The sequence below is a fragment of the Artemia franciscana genome, chromosome 4 (genome assembly GCF_032884065.1).
Source record: "Artemia franciscana chromosome 4, ASM3288406v1, whole genome shotgun sequence".
Classification (NCBI taxonomy): domain Eukaryota; kingdom Metazoa; phylum Arthropoda; class Branchiopoda; order Anostraca; family Artemiidae; genus Artemia; species Artemia franciscana.
In genome coordinates this window covers 56,749,206-56,768,003 of record NC_088866.1, presented here as the reverse complement: position 1 = coordinate 56,768,003, position 18,798 = coordinate 56,749,206, and the positions used below count along the sequence as shown (strand labels likewise).

General features: G+C 36.3%; 1 protein-coding gene across 7 annotated transcripts in view; it reads left to right on the top strand.

Moving 5' to 3' along the window:
- Positions 1–18,798, top strand: part of LOC136026642 (ETS domain-containing protein Elk-1-like) — a 145,462-nt gene that overhangs the window by 87,859 nt on the left and 38,805 nt on the right. For all 7 annotated transcript variants that reach the window (XM_065703374.1, XM_065703375.1, XM_065703376.1 and 4 more), the window contains one exon: positions 10,046–10,307. In XM_065703374.1, coding sequence (XP_065559446.1) covers positions 10,046–10,307 — 262 coding nt within the window. The remainder of the gene's footprint in view (positions 1–10,045; positions 10,308–18,798) is intronic.

Below are 18,798 nucleotides of genomic sequence, written 5' to 3'. Positions count from 1 at the left end.
AATTATTTTAGTTTAGTCAGTTCAATTATATCGTTTTTATATTTATTATTTTCTAATTAATTTTGTTTTGTTAATTAATAATTTATTAATGATATTCATATTATTAATTGTGCCCTCTATTTTATTTTGATAAAAATAAAATTTCAAAATTTACAAAATGGTAATAACCGTTAGATTGCTTATTTGAAATTTTGAGCCCCTAAAATTTTCGCGCCTGGGACAAGTGTCCCCTCTGTCCCTCCCCTAAAGCCGCCTCTGGTAATACGGGACCCAAAATTGGATCTCATCTGGAACAAGTAACCACGGGATCCAGAATTCGATTCCGGTAATGTTATTATGCGTCATCATCTCTGTAATACTCAAAACAAGAAGAAGAAGAAAAAATACGTTTCTTTTATATTTACGTATCTTTTTTTATAAAATTTTTTTTCACTATTTACAAACGCAGTACTTAAGAAAAAACGGACATATTTGCCAGCGCTGCAACGTAAAATACTATTCAATTCCTTAAGCTCTGATACAAAGATAATCAGAAAAAAAAAGAACAGAAAGAAAAACAAAGCAGCCAAACTACAAACCAGACTCTTTCAATAATATTATTTCCATATCACACAAATACCACAACTCTCCCCTCACTCTACCTCCCTGCCATCTCACTTTCTCTCTATCACCCTACCACCCTTCCTCTCTACCATCCTACCACCATTCCATCTTCCCTATCCATCATCCCTATCCATATTCCTCTATCCATCTTCCCTACCACCATTCCTCCCTAAATTAAGAATTCTTAGAATTGGCATTTTAGCGCTTTTCCCTGAATTGATGTATGCTCATGCCTATAATAAGCAGAAAATTGTTGCAGATTTTCTGCTCTTCGGTTTTTATTAAAATTTTGTTCTGCAGAATTTGAAAATCTCGAGGTGCTGTCCATTCCGCCACTAGGTGTCCATCTTTAAGTACCACTTAAACCACCTCTCTGGAAACACCTCTTTGTACCTTTCTTTGTATACTTCGCATCACGAATGACATGTGTCACCTGGTGTCCACGGAATTTGGAAATAGGAAACCCCTCGTTTAATGTTGTCCAAGAACAGTTTGAAAGAAGTTGGTTTTTATAGAACACTTTACGCAAGAATAAATAACTCAAAGCATGTTCTTAGGAAGCTGGACACAATGTTCCGTCCCAGCGTTACAAAATCCTTATATTCCGAATATCATATAAAATATTCTTAGCGGAGGCATTTGATCCATAAGATTCAGTGACATTTCCTTTGCACAGGGCGGGCACTTCCGGTCCCGAAACTAACGAACTGGAACAAGTCCACCTACCGAAAAATCGGTCTTTTGTGAGTTACTTGCCTGTACTCCTGATTCCTATCATCAGAGGTATGCTTCATTTATTCATCATACCCAATTTTATATCCTCTGGTGATTACGTATGGTAGAAGTCAGTCTTTGTTCATTATACAAGTCAACATGCTATTATTCATAGTACTTTGTTGTAGCAATCAAAAGGATATATTGCATTAAAAAATTAAGGGTATTGTAACTTTTATGTGGTGTACTTTACATTTGCACATAAAACATAGGGTTCGGGGGGGAGGGGGTGGAAAAAAAGCTAAACTGGCGAAGCAGTACAAAGCACATCGGGGACTATGGGACAAATAATAATGATCTAGAGATAGGATGAGGATAGGCCTGAACCCCTCTCTCTCTCTCTTGCGCTCATGTCTGACTGTATATGTCCAAATATCGAAATACTGCAGAATTCAAGAATTTTATTACAATTTGTGGCGGGAGGGGAGGTAGACGCAGACAAATCAGACCAAGGGGTAAGTATAATTTTATTAGTAACTGTTTTTTAGGGGGGAGAGCAAAGCATTCAGGGTATTTTCTCATGATTCCTGCATTCAGTCTGTAGGGGACTAGGCTAACATTTTCCTTTCTCGACTTTTTTCAAAGTCTTTGAACACTTCCTAAGTACAAAGTTTTCTCCCTCCCTCCATGAATATTTATAGGCCGTTGAAGATATTATGACCGCCTGCATAAATTTTTACCGAGAGGGCAAGATTTGAGATTTTTTTTAAGATATGTTATATTTTTTAAGATACAATAAATCGATAATAATTTTTTGTCTTACCTGTAAATTTTTCCGTTGACTTGTGGGTGGCCCATGGATATAAAAATATTCAACAAAATATTTTAAAGCACAGCCCTGATGCATAAGAATTTTACTCCTTTATGATCTCACAAAAAGTATCAACGAACCGAACAAGAAAGGTCAAATACTTAATTCGTTCAACTTCCGTTGGTTTTCAACTTCCGTTTTTTCTACTGATGAAAGACGAGAAAATTCGCAGAATTTCTCAACAAAACTGTCTTATGGTTTTATCGTTTTGCTAAAGATCCATTACCACCAACTGTAAAATTTTATGCAGATATTTTTTCTCTTCTAACCTAAAAACGTAAAAAATTGTGCATGATGTCTGTAATGGACTGTAATGTCTATTTGAACATACCCATGTTCAGGTTGTCGTGAGCCTTAAGAAAATAGGAGCGTTTTCATGGTTTGAAGTTAAATGTACGGACCATATGTGTATACAGGCTGTGCTATTATTATTAATTTATTACCCGTCAAAAATGAAAAAGACAAAGTATAAAAAAAAATTAAATACACTTCAACTACAAACATTATAAAATAACCCTAGTCCAGGGGTGGTTGGCTCTTAAAACAGTGGCACTGAATTTGGAGATTCTTCTCTCTATGGCCATGGAAGGGTTGGTGACCTAGTATTTCATGGAGATGTCGGGTGTCAGGAACAATGCCGGTAGCAAAAATCATTTGAAATAGCAGAGAAAGGTGCTCTAGGAGAAGATTGCTGGCAAAGCTTAAATGGGTGCCAGATATACCATCGATGCCCTTAGTTTTCTTTTTTTTTAGCTTAACAATTTTGGAACGCTACGGGGATTGGCGATTGCAAACCTAAGTAATAAAATAATGCTAATAATAGGCTTCAATCCTAGGCACACACAGCCTCTATTTTAGCAAAGAGTATGGTAGTTAATTAAGAATAAGTATTTTATGGGGAGCTCAACTTTCCTTGTCTCTTATGTTAGCGGGTATGCGGTATAATAAAGTAATAAAATATACTTTAATAACAAAATAGGAAACAGCATGTACCGTACTAGGGGACAAGGGGCCCGGATGTCTGCCTGAAATATTACATTTTTGGATATTACATCAAAAGCGTCTATCAGATCAAAACTGATTCACTTTTTACATTTGTAAAATTCTAACGCTGAGGTAATTTAATGACTCTTAACTTTTTACATTCGCAGGGACATTTTCTAAAAATAAGGGCTGCTATCCCTATACTGAAAAAAAAATTGATGCTCGATATGATCCAGTCAGTGCTAAAATGTACTTCACATTATCTATACCTACTGCTACTACTAATAACAACTCACCGCAACACCAAGTCGCCTGAGACTAACACAGCTACGCACACCCCTCCTTCCCAATCTATTCAAAGCCTCCCTCTTTAGACCATCTCATGAAGTTCCAGTTTCCCTGGTATCTTTCCTAACTAGGCGCACCTGGCCGAGTGGATTGGTGCGCTGGATTCGGGATCCATTGTCTGAAAGGACGCGGGTTCGAATCCCAGTGCACCCAATTCTTCAGTTTGGGACGGGAGTCAGTGGCGTGACTCTTTAAGCTTGGCCAGAGTCGACCCAGCTCTAAATGGGTACCTGGAGAAATCTGGGGAAGATAAACAGGAAGGGTGTGCGAAAGCACAGGATGGCTGGCCCCCAACCCCCCATTGCACTTCCTGACTGAAGGGCCAAGAAACGGAGATCAGCACCGCCGGTAGGGACTGTACAGTCTAATGCCGTATCCTTTACTTTTTTTTACCTCTCCTAACTACATCCTCTCACTCTAACCAAGGACGACCTGCTTTCCGTTTAGCCCTAGACTGTTGGTCGAAAAGGACGGCCTTTGGCAATCTGTCATGCTTCATCTGCTGAATGTTTCCTAGCCATCTCAACCTTTCTCTCATTATAGCCCTAAAAAGCGGGATTGAACCATACTTATCGTACAGCCTACTGTTGGAAATACAGTCATTTAGTCGATTACCCGAAACAATCCGTAGGCAATTTCTCTGGAAAACATCTAGCAAATCTTCCTCCATTTTTAGGAGCGCCCACACTTAGAACCATATTCGACCACTGTGTCTCTACCCAGCGCATACTAAATATGAATAAAAATCCCGTGATTTCCCCCACCCAAGTGTTTGTACGCAAAAAGGGAGATAGGGTTTTCTGGTAGGCACCAGTGGCATCCATTGGGGGAGGGCTCATTTTGCCCTTCACTAGGAAAAAGATATCTAAGGTGAATAAATATACTTTTCTTTCCTTTCTCTTCAAGTTCTTTGGAGTTTTCAGCAAAATGTCAGGATTTAAATAGACTGAAAGCTTGGCCTTTCGTACGTATATTAGTCTTGACTGTAAGCTAAGCCTTTTTGACTGCAAGATTTTATGAATTTATTACCCCTACAAAATATAATTTTATCTTTATGGTCTTTCACATTTTGAGCAAAAAATATGTGTCTTCACATGATATATTTTGATGATAATGTTTATCGTTATGTTCGTCTCCCCTGTTATAAGATATTTCCTAAACCTTTCATGTGGATATAATTAATTATTTAAGAATGCGACTTGTCACTTTTTGCTAGCTACTGTGGCTTAATACAGCACAGGTGTTGGTGTCGGGTAATGTTTTTTCCCCTTTTAAAAATTCCTAAATGGCTCGTAATTTAATTATTGCTATCGGGCATAGCCATCTAAGGCATACAGAAAAAAAAAACAATTTGAGTGGTTATACATGTTGATAAATGCTTTTAGATGGCAGTTAATTATTACAGTAGCTTCACGGTTTCTCAGTTTAATGCATACTGAATTTCTAAGGTCTATTAAAAAAAAGCTTCTGAATGTGAATACACATCCAGTGTTCATATTATAAATCATGCTATTAGTGCATTTTCCCTTTATTAGTTCCGTGGTGTAATAATACCGAATTGAGTATCAATTTTGGCCATTAAATTAGTAGTTTTTTTTTAAGCCAAGATTGACCCTACACTTAAATCCACTTGAACGTATAGATAATCAGATCTATAACCGACCGTATAAAGTGGGAATTTTTTTTCTACCAAGTGACTAATACAAATCATCACAGCATCAAACTCTAAAATGAATGTATTTTTCCTCTCCAGTTCATTAATCAGTTTGGCAGATAAATCGCTCAATTTCAATAATAGAAATAGGGAATATGGCGAATCCTCGTGTACCAGAGCATGAAGTGTTGCATGTTCGTTTTGGGAGCATCCTCCTTTAATCCTCTTTTTTTGCGGCCGGGGCTACCAGTAGTGATTGTTTTCAACTTGGGATCACTGCCAAATTGATGCTCAGAGAAACCAAAGTAAAGGCCATCAAAATTTTATTAGGTAATAGGTTAGGATATAGCCAGGAGATTTTTTTTTTTTTAACAATCGAACTTCGGAGAATCAGGACAAAGGCTCGTCAAAAATAAAAGAATGAGGTCATACATTTTTGGAATTACTCTTACTCGTTATAATTTGTTAGGGTGTAGCCTAACTAGTAGGATTTGTTTTGAACAAGGAACCCCGGCAAAATCAGGAAAGAGGTTGGCCAAAAAAAATAAAAAAAATTACCAGTACAACTTTATGAGTTTCCCTTACCCGTTAGATAATTGGTTTGGACATAACCAGTTATTTTTAGCGACAAACCTCGGAAAAATCAGGACAGAGGTTGGCCAAAAAAGGCCTTAAAATTTTTAATTTCCCTTACTCGTTTAAGTTAATACACGACCAGTGGAATTTATTTTTAACAACGAATCTTGGCGAAATCAGGACAGAGGTTGGCCAAAAATAAAAAGAAGTGGCCATTACGATTGTTGAATTTCCATTTGTCGTTAGCGGGAAAACCTGCACGATATATATCAACCAGTTCGTGGTAACGAACTGTAATAAGGAGCGAAGTTTACTGTAGTAAACTCTAAAAAATGGGATTTTGATATCAATAGCTAGTATTTTAACGCTGATGTTAAATATATTAGTTTAATCAAGTTTAGTCTTACCCATCAAAAGTTACGAGCCTGAGAAAATTTACCTTACTTTAGAAAATAGGGAGAAACAAGCCCTAAAAGTCATAGAATCTTAACGAAAATCGCACCATCAGATTCAGCGTATCAGAGAACCATACTGTAGAAGTTTCGAGCTCCTATTTACAAAAATGTGGAATTTTGTATTTTTTGCCAGAAGGCAGATCACGGATGCGTGTTTATTTTGTTTGTTAGTTTTTTGTTTATTTCTTTTTTTTCCCAGGGGTGATCGTATCAACCCAGTAGTCCTAAAATCTTGCGAGGTGGCTCGTTCTAACGGAAATGAAAATTTATAGTGCCCTTTTTAAGTGACCAACAAATTGGAGGGCACGTAGGCCCCCTCCCACGCTAATTATTTCCCCAAAGTCACCAGGTAAAAATTCTGAGATAGCCATTTTATTCAGCGTAGTCAAAAAACCTTATAACTATGTCTTTGAGGACGCCTTACTCCCCCACAGTCCCCATGGGAGGGGCCACAAGTTACAAACTTTGACCAGTGCTTACATATAGTAATGGTTATTTGGAAGTGTACAGAGGTTTTCAGGGGGATTTTTAGGTGGGGGGGTTGAGAAGAGGGGGATATTTTTGGGGAACTTTCCTTGGAGAAATTTGTCGTGGGGGAAGAAAATTTTATGAAGGGAACGCAGCATTTTCTAGCATTATTTAAAAAAACAATAAAAAAATAAATATGAATAAGTTTCTTCAACTGAAAGTAAGGAGAAGCATTAAAACTTAAAACGGATGCTGTATGCTGGGCTCACCTCCTCCTAATACCTCGCTCTTTACGCTAAAGTATTTTTAGTAATTTCAACTATTTATTCTACGGCATTTGTGATTCAGGGGTCATTCTTAAGAAATTGGGACAAAATATAAGCTTTATTGTAAAGAGCGAGGGACTGACGAGGGGGTGAACCCCTTCATATACGTAATAAAAACATGAGAATACAGAAGTTCGTTACGTAAGCTAATTTGTAAGTTACGTATATCTTTTACTAATAAAAACATTCGTAAAAAAAATTAAAAGTTCTAGTAGCCTTTTTAAGTAACCAAAAAATTGGAGGGCAACTAGGCCTGCTCCCCCGCTCCTTTTTTTCTCGAAATCATTCGATCGAAACTATGAGAAAGCCATTTAGCCAAAAAAATTAAATATGCAAGTTTTGTTTTAATTATTCATCTGTGGAGAGCCAAATCAAAACATACTGTTTTAAAAAGTAGAGTTAAGAGAAAGAGTCAAACTTTAGCGTAAAGAGCGGGGCGTTGATGAGGAAGCAGCCCCTTTCATATACGAAGTAATTTCTGTTCGTTTTAAGTTTTAATGTCGCTCCTTATTTTCCGTTAAAAAAACTTGTTTTTTTTTTATTTAATTCGACAAGGGGCCGCCGTAGTACTGGGACAGAGTTTGACAAAGAAACTATTTTTTTTTTTTTAATTTACGAAGGAATCTAGACGGACTAAAACATTTAGAGGTTAATTTCCTTATATACTCCCCTCCTCCCCTGATTAGTGCTACCTGTATGCATTTACCAAACCATTGAGACTTGCAAACAAATTTAACCCGTAAGCCGCTCTTTTCAAAGATGTTTTGAGATGAGGTCTATCAAAGATGTAAATTGCTTTTAATTGATGACTGAAAACAATCGGAATTTTGGTTAATTTAACTATTAAAAGGGACTGCCTTTGGTTTTTCGATCATGGTGTAGATGAGATGGTCTAACTCTTAAAAGGTTTTGGAGTTTTTTCCGGGGGGGGGGCAAGAGTGCAGTTTAAGGCACCCTTTCTTTGTTTTTCGAAGGAGTGTGTCAAAGACCAACTTAGGTTATGATGGTTTTTAGCTGTTGTCCCCAGAGTGGCCAGATGGGGTGCCTCGTCTGGTAACTGGCAACATTGGCTGTTCCTGGGTATTAGCCGATTGGGCAGTCATGTAAGAAAAAAAAAAACTCTCGTTCAAGTAAATAGGTGCCCAAATTGATACCAGTATCTGGATATTTTTACTTTATAATGCCTTAGGGATAAATCGCTTTAAGAGCTATCCTTGAGGGATATATAGCTTTGATCATCCCTGTTTACTGGTATATTGACCAACTATTTCGTTTCCACCTTAAATATAGTTTGTGACCACGTTAGAAAACTGGTCTTCACAGTTGGTTTTTAACTTCTCTTCGGAAGAAAACATAACCTCGTTAAAAATTTAAAAGTGTAATATCCTTGAAAAGGTTTTAGCGTTTAGCCTATTCAGTGTCTTTGTTTTTAAAAATTTGTTTGTCTTGTTGAATATGCCAGGATCATTGCGTCATAAGTTATTCCTAGCATACGAAATTATTCCTAGCCTTCGGAGACTCCCACGAGGTTTCCTATAGCAATTAGTCCAAAAAATACTGTTATAGATAAGCGATTGTTTTTTTTTTTCTTAAGTTTGGGAGTAAACTTATGAGATCACCAGTTATGTTCCAAATATGACTACGGGGGTATAGATTTGTTTCTCATGGGGACCAATTGTTCTAAAGCGCGCATTTTCACGTGCTAAATGGATTTCAGTAAAACTGACATTCTAGAAATTCAGCTGGATATATATGACTGGGAATACTTAAATCCTTCATAATGACATTATTGAATCTTAGTTCTACCTTTTTATGTTTAACCCATTAAGGACGAGAAAGTTTAGTTTTAGTTAACGAAAAATCACTTTAAATGTCTCTATTTTATAAAATAATGATAAAAGTTTTGTGTAATTATTAAAAGTAAGGAGGGTTAATGAGGAGCAAAGTGATGGCGAGGCTGTTCTGGCGAGATAAACAAATAAATATATTTATTGAATTTAATATATTTCGAATTTATCGGATTATATATAAAATTTATGAGTTCCATGCAGAGGCATAGGGATGTTTTTCGGCACTTGGGGACAATTTCAGCTTTTCCCCCCTTCCCCTACGACGTAAGTAGTCCTGTCTTTCATGAAATATATGATGCTTCTATCTAAAGGCCCCCGACAGATTGTACAACCCCCTCCCACTGGAAATGGCCCTATTTATATAACCCTATTCAGACCGTGGACACTATGAGACCCATCGTTCCAGAATATATTTCACGTACCTCATGAAACCGTGTTAAAAACGAATGTTATGACGTGAATATTTGATCAGGGGAAGGATTTTTTCAACAAGTGTGGTTTTTTTCTGGTAGTGAACTAAACTTGTTTGTAAACACGCCTGAACGCATAGTGGTTAGTTGGCTTCTGTCATAAGTTAGACACGAAGGAATTTTCCCTACTTCAAATAAATATAGGACTGTAATGGGTTAAAATTGTTTTTGTTCTTTTTTCAATTTCAGGCCCCCTCCTGAAAAAATATCCTGGTGTCCTGCGTAAACCTCTTGGTTTCAATCGTATATTTTAAGCATGGCACCAAACAGGGAGGGGTGAGGGTAGAGGAAACCCTTATACCCCAAATAGGTTAGAAGGAGCACTCCTAAACTTCAATAGGGCAAAAACTATGATTTTGGGGATTTAAGACAATCCTAGCAATTATGTTGATATTCCTCACCCCCCCCCCTATTAATACCCCTATCCCAATTTTTTTCATTAGGATGTGAGATATTTTGAAGTAGTTTAATCATGACCTTCTGGGGATTGTCTTTGCAACCACTTGTAACAATAGTGGTGGATAGTAAACATGTCCCTACGTGCACAATAGGGGGTATCGAGGGGATTGCCCAATGAGATTGGTCTAAAAGGCCTTTCCTCTTTAATAATTTAAAAACGGTGGCTTAAAAAGGAATTTTTCTGATTTTGAGCTTTCTCTCCCCAGGGGACGGACCTTTGTACACCAGTTTCTGTGTCCTCAATTAATTTATTACTTTTATTTTCAGGGGGCCCTGGATCGTTAGATTCAAATGTGACTTTATGGCAATTTTTGCTCGAGCTGCTATTGAGTTCACAACATGAGCATATTATCACCTGGACTTCAAACGACGGCGAATTCAAGTTAATCAACGCCGAAGAAGTGGCGCGGCTTTGGGGACTTAGAAAAAATAAAACTAATATGAACTATGATAAACTCAGTCGAGCTTTACGATATTATTATGATAAAAACATTATCAAGAAGGTGCTAGGGCAAAAGTTTGTCTATCGGTAAGTAAGAAGAATGCTTCTATGTATTTTCTATTTCTTGGATGAAAAATCTATTCCTTGACCAGATGATTTTTAGGGCGGGGGGGGGGGGGGCTACCGCTTAGTGCTTGCTCCCTGCTTTGCAAGTCATTGTGTCCTCTTCTTCGTAAATTGTCCGCTAAAATACTCTAGTTTTCAAATATACTCGTATGCTTTCCCTTCTCCACTTTTTTATTTGCTCTAAGGCTTCTTCCGGGGGACTTCCTCCAGTCTAGACTTCAGCTACACCCGTTTTTTTTATTATTTGGGAAGGGTGTAAGTTCGGCTACTTCAGACGGGGAGTTCGACCAAGGCAATCAAAAGACCTTTTATAACCCTTAAGCGAACACAAAGTAGGAATTATAACTTTTTACAGTTTTTGTTGGGGATTTCAACCAAACCCCCTCGACCATGGCACCGTGTTATCCTTTATTTTGTTGAAGTAGGCATGTTATCATCATAGTTGGATGTAGCTATTTAAGTTCCCCGATTTTAAGGAAGCTGTTTTGCGTGTCATCACCTAATGTGCAAATTTGTCAAACACTATGTTAATTTGAACTGAGTCAAGTTTGTTTCCGAACGCGGGGTTGAATTATCGTTAAAATAACCAATGTAGGGTCGATTGAAGTCTAAAACTGTTTTAGTTAGCCGAGTAATTTAACTGTAGTTATTTATTTAATTGATCACATCTTTCAAAAGTTTATATTTCCTTTTAGATTGGATTCATTTTAATGCTTAACCACAGAGCAACGCATACTTAAAATGTAAAAAATATTTCTACTGAAATCCTTGTTTTTCTTTTTATTGGCTTAACACAGAAGAGACGATCATGTGTTCTTTTTACTGATTCATAATTCGACATTGTAAACACGGATAGATACAACAATTCGGCTTCCTTTTCTGACATACGCTTAAGGAGTAATGTGTTTGGTTTACAAAGATGTATCGCAAACCTTTATGCAGGGATGTAATTTGTTACAACTGCTCCTCCCATAACTTGGTTTGACTCACCCCAGACCTCAGTTTGCCCCCTAGCTGAAACTTAGTTTCTACAAAAATCTTGTCAAAACCAAAATAAGCCTGCATAAATCAAGCATCCACAGAAACGGGTAAGTTTTCTCTAGTATATCTCTACTTCGCGGTACTATATGGCTCATTTTTTTCAGTTTTCAATTTTTCATGTCAGTTTTTCATTTTTTTTGTCGTTTTCACTTGATTTGGGAAAATCGGCTCGACCCGGTACGGTCGTTCCAAAATAGAATTTGACAGAATATCAGCCACCAGCAGAATTCGACGTAATTCCAAAAGCTGCCGACGCTTTAGAACTTGCTGCCAAAAGCTGTCGAAAGCTGCCGAACTTGTGTTTGGACAGCTTCTATTTGAGCAAAAAGTATTTTTATGTGTAAAAATGGTATTTTCTGGCAAAATCTGCAAACACATTATAAACTGCCAATTAGCGTTGCTTCTCTGCTACCCCACTTATGGGCGCACGATGGGCTCCAACTTTGCCCCCCACCCAAGAATTTGCCGCCACTGCCTGTATGCACCGTAAAAAACTGTTCTGGTGAACCCTCTGGTATCATGGTTGCCCTAATAGTCTCAACCTAGTAAAGAACAAACTCTAGCCCATATTAATCGAAACTAAAAAAGGTATAAAAATCGATCTAATGCAAAAAAATGTAATATTTCTTATGTGTATGTGTGTGTGGGGGGGGGGAATTCTGGAATGACGTGAGCGCTATTTTCTTTCTATTTATTTTTGTCTTGTACACTACCGTCTATGTGATGTTGGAAACATTAATTACTGGTAGAATTGTCATTTTCAGTAGTATATTGCAGGTAAAATACATAAATTAAACTATAGTAATGGATGGTATTGCGTGAACTGCAGGATCTTTTCAAGGATAGTGTAATGGATAATGGTAAATTAAATTAATTATTTTCGGATCTTGACAGCCGTGCAAAGACCTCGATGATAATGGCAGTGATTAATTAGGAACCTATTCTTTCATTTTTCTTTTGATCCTAATGATTTCTGAACTTTTGTTAATTCACTATGTAAGATAAGTAAAGCCTATGTTATAACCTTTTTTAATGGGCATAAAAATTCGTAATGCATGTGAAATTTTTAAAAACAAAACATCCTGGGTAGTTTTTGTTTCAAATAGCCTCACAATTTAATAAGAACAAAAAAAAGTCCAGGCACAAGATTTTACAGGCAAAGGAGCCTTTAGGGGATTATAAAATTCATTTGTATTTGTAAAATTCACTGTACCCCCTTTCGTATTAAATCGTCTGCGAAAAAATATGTATTTCATTATGAATAAATCTCATCTTCAGATCAGGGTTTTATCTTCAGATCTATTCTATATAATGCATTGGTACCCCATTTCGTATTAAATTGTCTGTGAAAAATGCAAAATGTTTTCAGTACTACCGTAGACTATACTTCTCGCTCTCCCGGAATCCTACTGGCGTTGGGGTGCCATTCGTATAACCTCTGGGGGATTCTCTAGCATGGAGCTCACTTGTCTTCCCCATTTTTTTTTTTACAATTCATGTCTGCAAAATTTTTGGCCACTCGAGGGGGTGCCGACTTTCTGCCACCAGGAGCATGTCCCAGAATGCCGGTCCGCCAGTTTGGCTCAATTTCAGCAACGCCTGGGACACTTTCCGCTACGCTTGACAAGCGCCCCCTTATGTATGTGAATCCTGGAAGTGAGCACCCCTTGAGTTTGAGATTAATATTTTAAAAACAAAGTTTTTCCGAGGGAAGTAAAGAGCGAAGTTGAAACTTAAAATTTACTGAAATTATTACTTCACAGCCTATCTATATTAATTGAACTAGTACAATTAAACCAACTAATTATGTTTCCACATACTCTTAGGATTATAGAAAACTACCGTTTTACTGAAAACACAAAAGTCAACTTTAAAAAAAACAGAAATATTGATTTGGGAGTTAAAAGTGAGTATGTAGCCAGACAACAATAAACGAATCTATAAACTTTTCATAGTCTTACACCAGTTATGACATTAGTAAATTTTAGTATATAATTAAAAATATCTTAAAAACATAAGAGTAAAATTAAATATTTTTCGATGGCCGCAAAGTAACTGAACAGCATTCAGAAATATTGGATTGAAATATCAGGTAGCATTTGGGTATCACCCGCTATAATACCAATAGTGAGTCATATACAATCTTAAATTGTAAGAAATATTATTTAGTGTTATTTGAAATGAAGATCAAATAAGACATAATTTACAAACTCTGGAAATCCTGTTATTGTTCTCTATACAACAGTGAATTTCAAGGTATGATAAAATTTAAAGTTAGTCTATAGTCCTAAAACTATCAAGGTGGCTTTACTTTGAACTTGTCTACAAATTAATCATGAAATGTCCTTTTCAAAACCAAAACAAGAGTCAGTCATTGAACTGAACCATTGTGCAGAAGTGATACCAAATTAAACGAATAAAAAATAAAGCACCAATCCTAAAATGGATTGTTGCTTTATCTTAAAAGGTGTTGATCCTAAAATGGATTGATAATATTTTTATTCTGTAAAAATTGTTCTTAATTGGTTATGATTTTACTGTACCAAAACTCCTATATTATTTTGTGTTTTCAGTAAAGCACTAGCTATCTATTATTCTAAAATTATCAGGAAACATAATTACTTGGTTTATTTGTACTAGTTTTATTGATATATATTAGATAGGCTGTGAGGTAATTATTTTTGTCTGTTTTAAGTTTCAACTTCGCTCTTTACTTCCCTCGGAAAAACTTTTTTTTAAATTAATCTTTGTTCGTTTTCGATCAAAATTTAATGTAGAAACAACGCTGCCATAGTATTTTTTTATAATTTTACTGAATAATGCATGTTCGTTTTAATATCACTCCTTAGTTACAGTTGAAAACTTATTTTTAATATAATTTATAATTACCACCGATCTAGGGGAGAAAAGACACGGAAAACTTTCAGTCTATAACATGAAGTTTGTTATCCATGCTTCACAAAACAATACTTGTTTTTCAGGAACGTTTGTTTTTCGATGAGGAAAAAACTGTTTTTACACGGCTGACTTCGCCTGAAAAAGCCATAATGAAGACAGGGCTTTATAAATAGGCTGCTGACCAGCAGAAACTAGAAAGCTACAGTAAAAAAAAAGAGCTGTTAAAGGGTTCATTTAAAAGCTTATATTTATACCTAATCACTTTGATAACACATTCCCGTAAAAATTTTAATTTTTTTTTCGAATGAAAAAAGTGCCTTTTCCAGTGAAACGACCAAAAAAGGCATTTTTCAAAACCTAGGCAAGATAAAAAATTAAGGACGTCCCTTCCCCTCAATTATCGCCATTAGAACTAGCACACAGGCTTCATCGCAGAGTGAAGTTTGAAGGTTCAATTCAAAATGTTCCTCATTCAAGCTTTATTTCTCGTAGATTTTTTTGTTGAAAAATTTATGTTTTAGTTAATTTGTTTTCACAATTATCTTTTACTTTTAAGATGAGTAGGCAATTTATGAAACGTGCTAATAAGGTTTGGAGGGGAGTATATGTGAGGTGTTCTTATAAATCTCCAGTTAATGGCTTTTGATCATAATTGTTGCAATGCTACCGTTTTATGATTCCAAACTCCTCCACTTCAGAAGTGGCACCAAAAATGCTGTTTTTACTGCTGTATGGCACTTATGGATGGTAAAACTGATAAAAAGCAGGTAGATATGATCAGTGTCTTTTAAACGAGCCTTTTCGGAATATGCTTTAAAAAAGGAGCGCATCACATTTGCAAAGAATAGTGGATTATCTGAAGAGTAACTAAAGAAGGGACAAGCCGTGATAAAAAAAAGCTGGAATCAAACGCATGATAATCTAATTTGAAGTTCAGTGCTGTACTAACAGAACCATGCCTCTAATAATTTAATTTACACTGGTGTTTGTAGGACCTTAATTGCGCAGCTAATTAAGGGGGGCTGGAGGAGGAGCATGCGGGAGGTGTTCTTGCAAACCTCCAGTTTAAGGTTTTGGACCATAAGTATTACAATGCTACCGTTCTATACTTCCATGATTTTCTACTTAAGAAGTGGCACTAAATTTTTTTTTTTTTTTAGTGCTTTAGTCACTCACGAATGGCAAAACTGATAAAAAGCACGTAGATATGAGCAAAAGTTTTCAAATGAGCCATTAACCATCACTCTAAAATGTTCTGATTGCCTACTAGCCCCTGTTATTCCACTTGAGATATGACACCTAAAGTGCCGTTTTTAGTGCCATTTGAAACTTGCAGATGGTGGAATTTATAGGAAGAACGTAGATATGAGCAATATTTTTTATATGAGCTATCTAAATCTATCTAAGATGCTCCGGTAGCCCGCTAGCCCCACCCCTTGAGAAACGGCATAAAAAGTGCCTTTTTTCGTGCCATATGGTACTTGCAGAGGGCTGAATTTGTATAAACCACGTACATATGAGAAATAGCTTTTGAATGAGCTCTTAAGCATCTCTATGATGTTCTAGTTACCCGCCAGGCCTGGAAAAAAGAAGAAAAAAAAGACAGCTTTAATGTTTTTTTAACTTTTAGTTATTATGGGCTGAAGTTGGCTCTTAACTAGGTTGCAGCTAATGCTTCAACTATGGCAAAGCGTTCATTACAAATTCCCTCCAAAAACTAGTTAATATTGAAATCTGTGAAATCTAATACATGGTAGAATTAGTAAAAACATAGGAAATATCAACAATAGCTTTTAATTGGGCCATTAAACATCTAGATGCGATGGTGTGGTAGCCTGCTAATGTTTAAGCTGCTTACTGATGATCAGACGATTAATGAAACTTACTAAGGTTGCTGGGAGGGGGAGTGTAAACCCCCCAGTTAAGGGTTCTGGAACATAACTATTACAATAGTACCTGTTTTGTACTTCAGAGCTTTTTCACGTAAAGTGAAAAAGTAAGTTGTAGTTTTCTGTGCTATAACGCACTTACGAATGGTAGGATTGACAAAAAAAGCATGTAGATATGAGCAATAGCTTTCAAGTGAGCCTTGAACATCACTCTTTTTATAAGTTCTGCTAGCCCAATAGCCCCAGCCTTTCCACTTGAGACATGGAATCAAAAGTACCGTTTTTAGTGTCATTTGGAACTTGCAGATTGTGGAATTTATAGGGAGAACGCTAATATGAGCAATATTTTTTTATATCAGCTATAAAAAAAATTGTCTTTGATGTTCTGATTGCTGGCTAATGCCATCCCTTGAGAAATTGTACAAAAAGTGCCATTTTAGTGCCATATGGCACTTGCAGATGGCGGGATTTATAATAAGTATGTAGATATGAGAAATAGGTTTTGAGTGAGCCATTAAGCATCTCTCTATGATGATCTGGTAGGCCTACCCCACCAGGCCTACAAAAAAAAAAAAAAAAAAAAAAAAAAAAAAAAAAAAAAAAAAAAAAAAAAAAAAAACGGAGGCAGATCAGTGCTACCGATGAAAAAAGTGATTTCCCTTGTTGTTCAAAGAGGGGTACTATAATCTCCCTCAATATGGTTTCGAACCATACTGATTCCAATGGTACACTTTCATTTTGATCTAACGCCATTTTCGAGGGATTGCAGGCTTTTTTTAAACCACCATAAATGTCTTTTCACAATAAACTTTTTTCTTTTATAACGAACCTAAATTATAGTTACCATTCCTGAGTCAGTGTCGGATGTCAATTTTTTTCACTTTTCCTTTTTTTTCAAAACGTGTTTTTTAACTTTTGGTTACTATGGGCTGTGGTTCGTTATTTGCTAGATTGCAGCTACCTTTGCAACCAAGATTTAAATGTGTACTATTAAATTATTACTCAAACACTGGAAGAGTATCATTGGATAGCTTAAAATGCACCTTCGGGCTTTATATTTAAACATTTTCCCACGATATTTAGTAAGTATACGTAAATATACTGGAATGTATTAAAAGTAAGCGGACTCTTTGTCCGAAAAGCAAAATTAAAAAAAAATATATAGCATGTGAAATTTGGGGATGAGTATCTTTTTTTGTCCAGCTGTGAAAACAAACAAAGGAAATGATTATATGACCCTTCTGTGACATTTGTGGCTTGTATACCTTCCTGTGTGTATACCCGGATTATATTTCGCTTTTCATGTTTGTCTTTCTTTAGTAGCTCAGCTCTGACTTAAAAGCGAAGAAAAATATACCTTGTAGTTCCATTTTCCATACCAAAAGGATGGGAGGTTGTACAGGATCTCCACCTCATTTATTTTCCAAATTATTCCTCTCTTGCCGGCAAAACTTACCACACCTGAACATTGGGTGCTCCTTCCTAAAGATTTGCCCCGAGGACCCCCTCCTTTTGGAAATAGTGGCCTAAAATATTTTTTTCGAATTTTCTACTCTGTCGTATTTGTATTTTTTCCTGGGACTCTATGCTTCAGGCTTATTTTCAAGGAGATCCTCTCTCTCTAGGGAGATCTCATGCACAAGTATATTAATTTAAATTAGATATCAGGTTGTGCTATTCTTAAGTTATTTTTTCACCTCGCTTCAGGCACATATGCAATTTTTTCTAGGGGTTTGAAAAAGCTACTAAATTAACTGATACTTGGAAAATAAAAAAAGTAAAATGTCAGAATTTGAGGGCAATGAATTGAACCTCGCATCTAAAATATGACGAGGCAGACAATAAAATAGTAGTTAATAAAAAGAAGAAATACCTACGCTTTAATTCACATCCTTATTCAAAAACAAAACTAAAGTAGCGTTTTCAATCAAACAATTTGTGATAACAAACTGTAATTAAGGATGGGAGGGACTCAGCTCATTAGTAACCGAACTCCAAAAAAGAAGAATTTTGAAATTACAGGAAAGACTGAATAGATGTCAAGTATGCTCAAAAGGGGGCCAAACATTGCTCATCCTTGGGTTGAACATTAGGATGTCTCCGAAAATTCTTTTAGTTGTGTCTCTAACTCCTCCGAGATTTTTTCTCTTGCTTTATTCATACTCTAGACCGACCAAGAACTTCTGCTCAAATTTTTTTTTTTATCATTTTGTCGACTTTATTTCGTGACAAAGTGGCTTAGTGCGCAACTCCTCGCGGAAGTTTCATCTATTAAAACCATGTCCTACTCATAAAGTCTTTAGAATGATCAAACTCAGACTTGTTAAAGGCATATAAATTTTAAAAGGGTCTTTTATTCCCCCCTTATTTTCCAAATTTACCAGATGGGAAACAGGTGTCTTAAAGTTATTGGGGTACAGGTTGTTTTTCCATGTGTTGAACACTCCTGGATTTTACACTATTAGAACTAGTTTGATGAATGAATGTCTTAGAATAGAAACCAACCGAGGGGATATGTGCTCCGTTGCTTTGTGTTTATTAGGGCCATGGTGAGGGGAGGGGAGACTTGAGTATGGAATCGACCATACTTTTGCAGGGACATGAGCTGGAATACAGATATTATG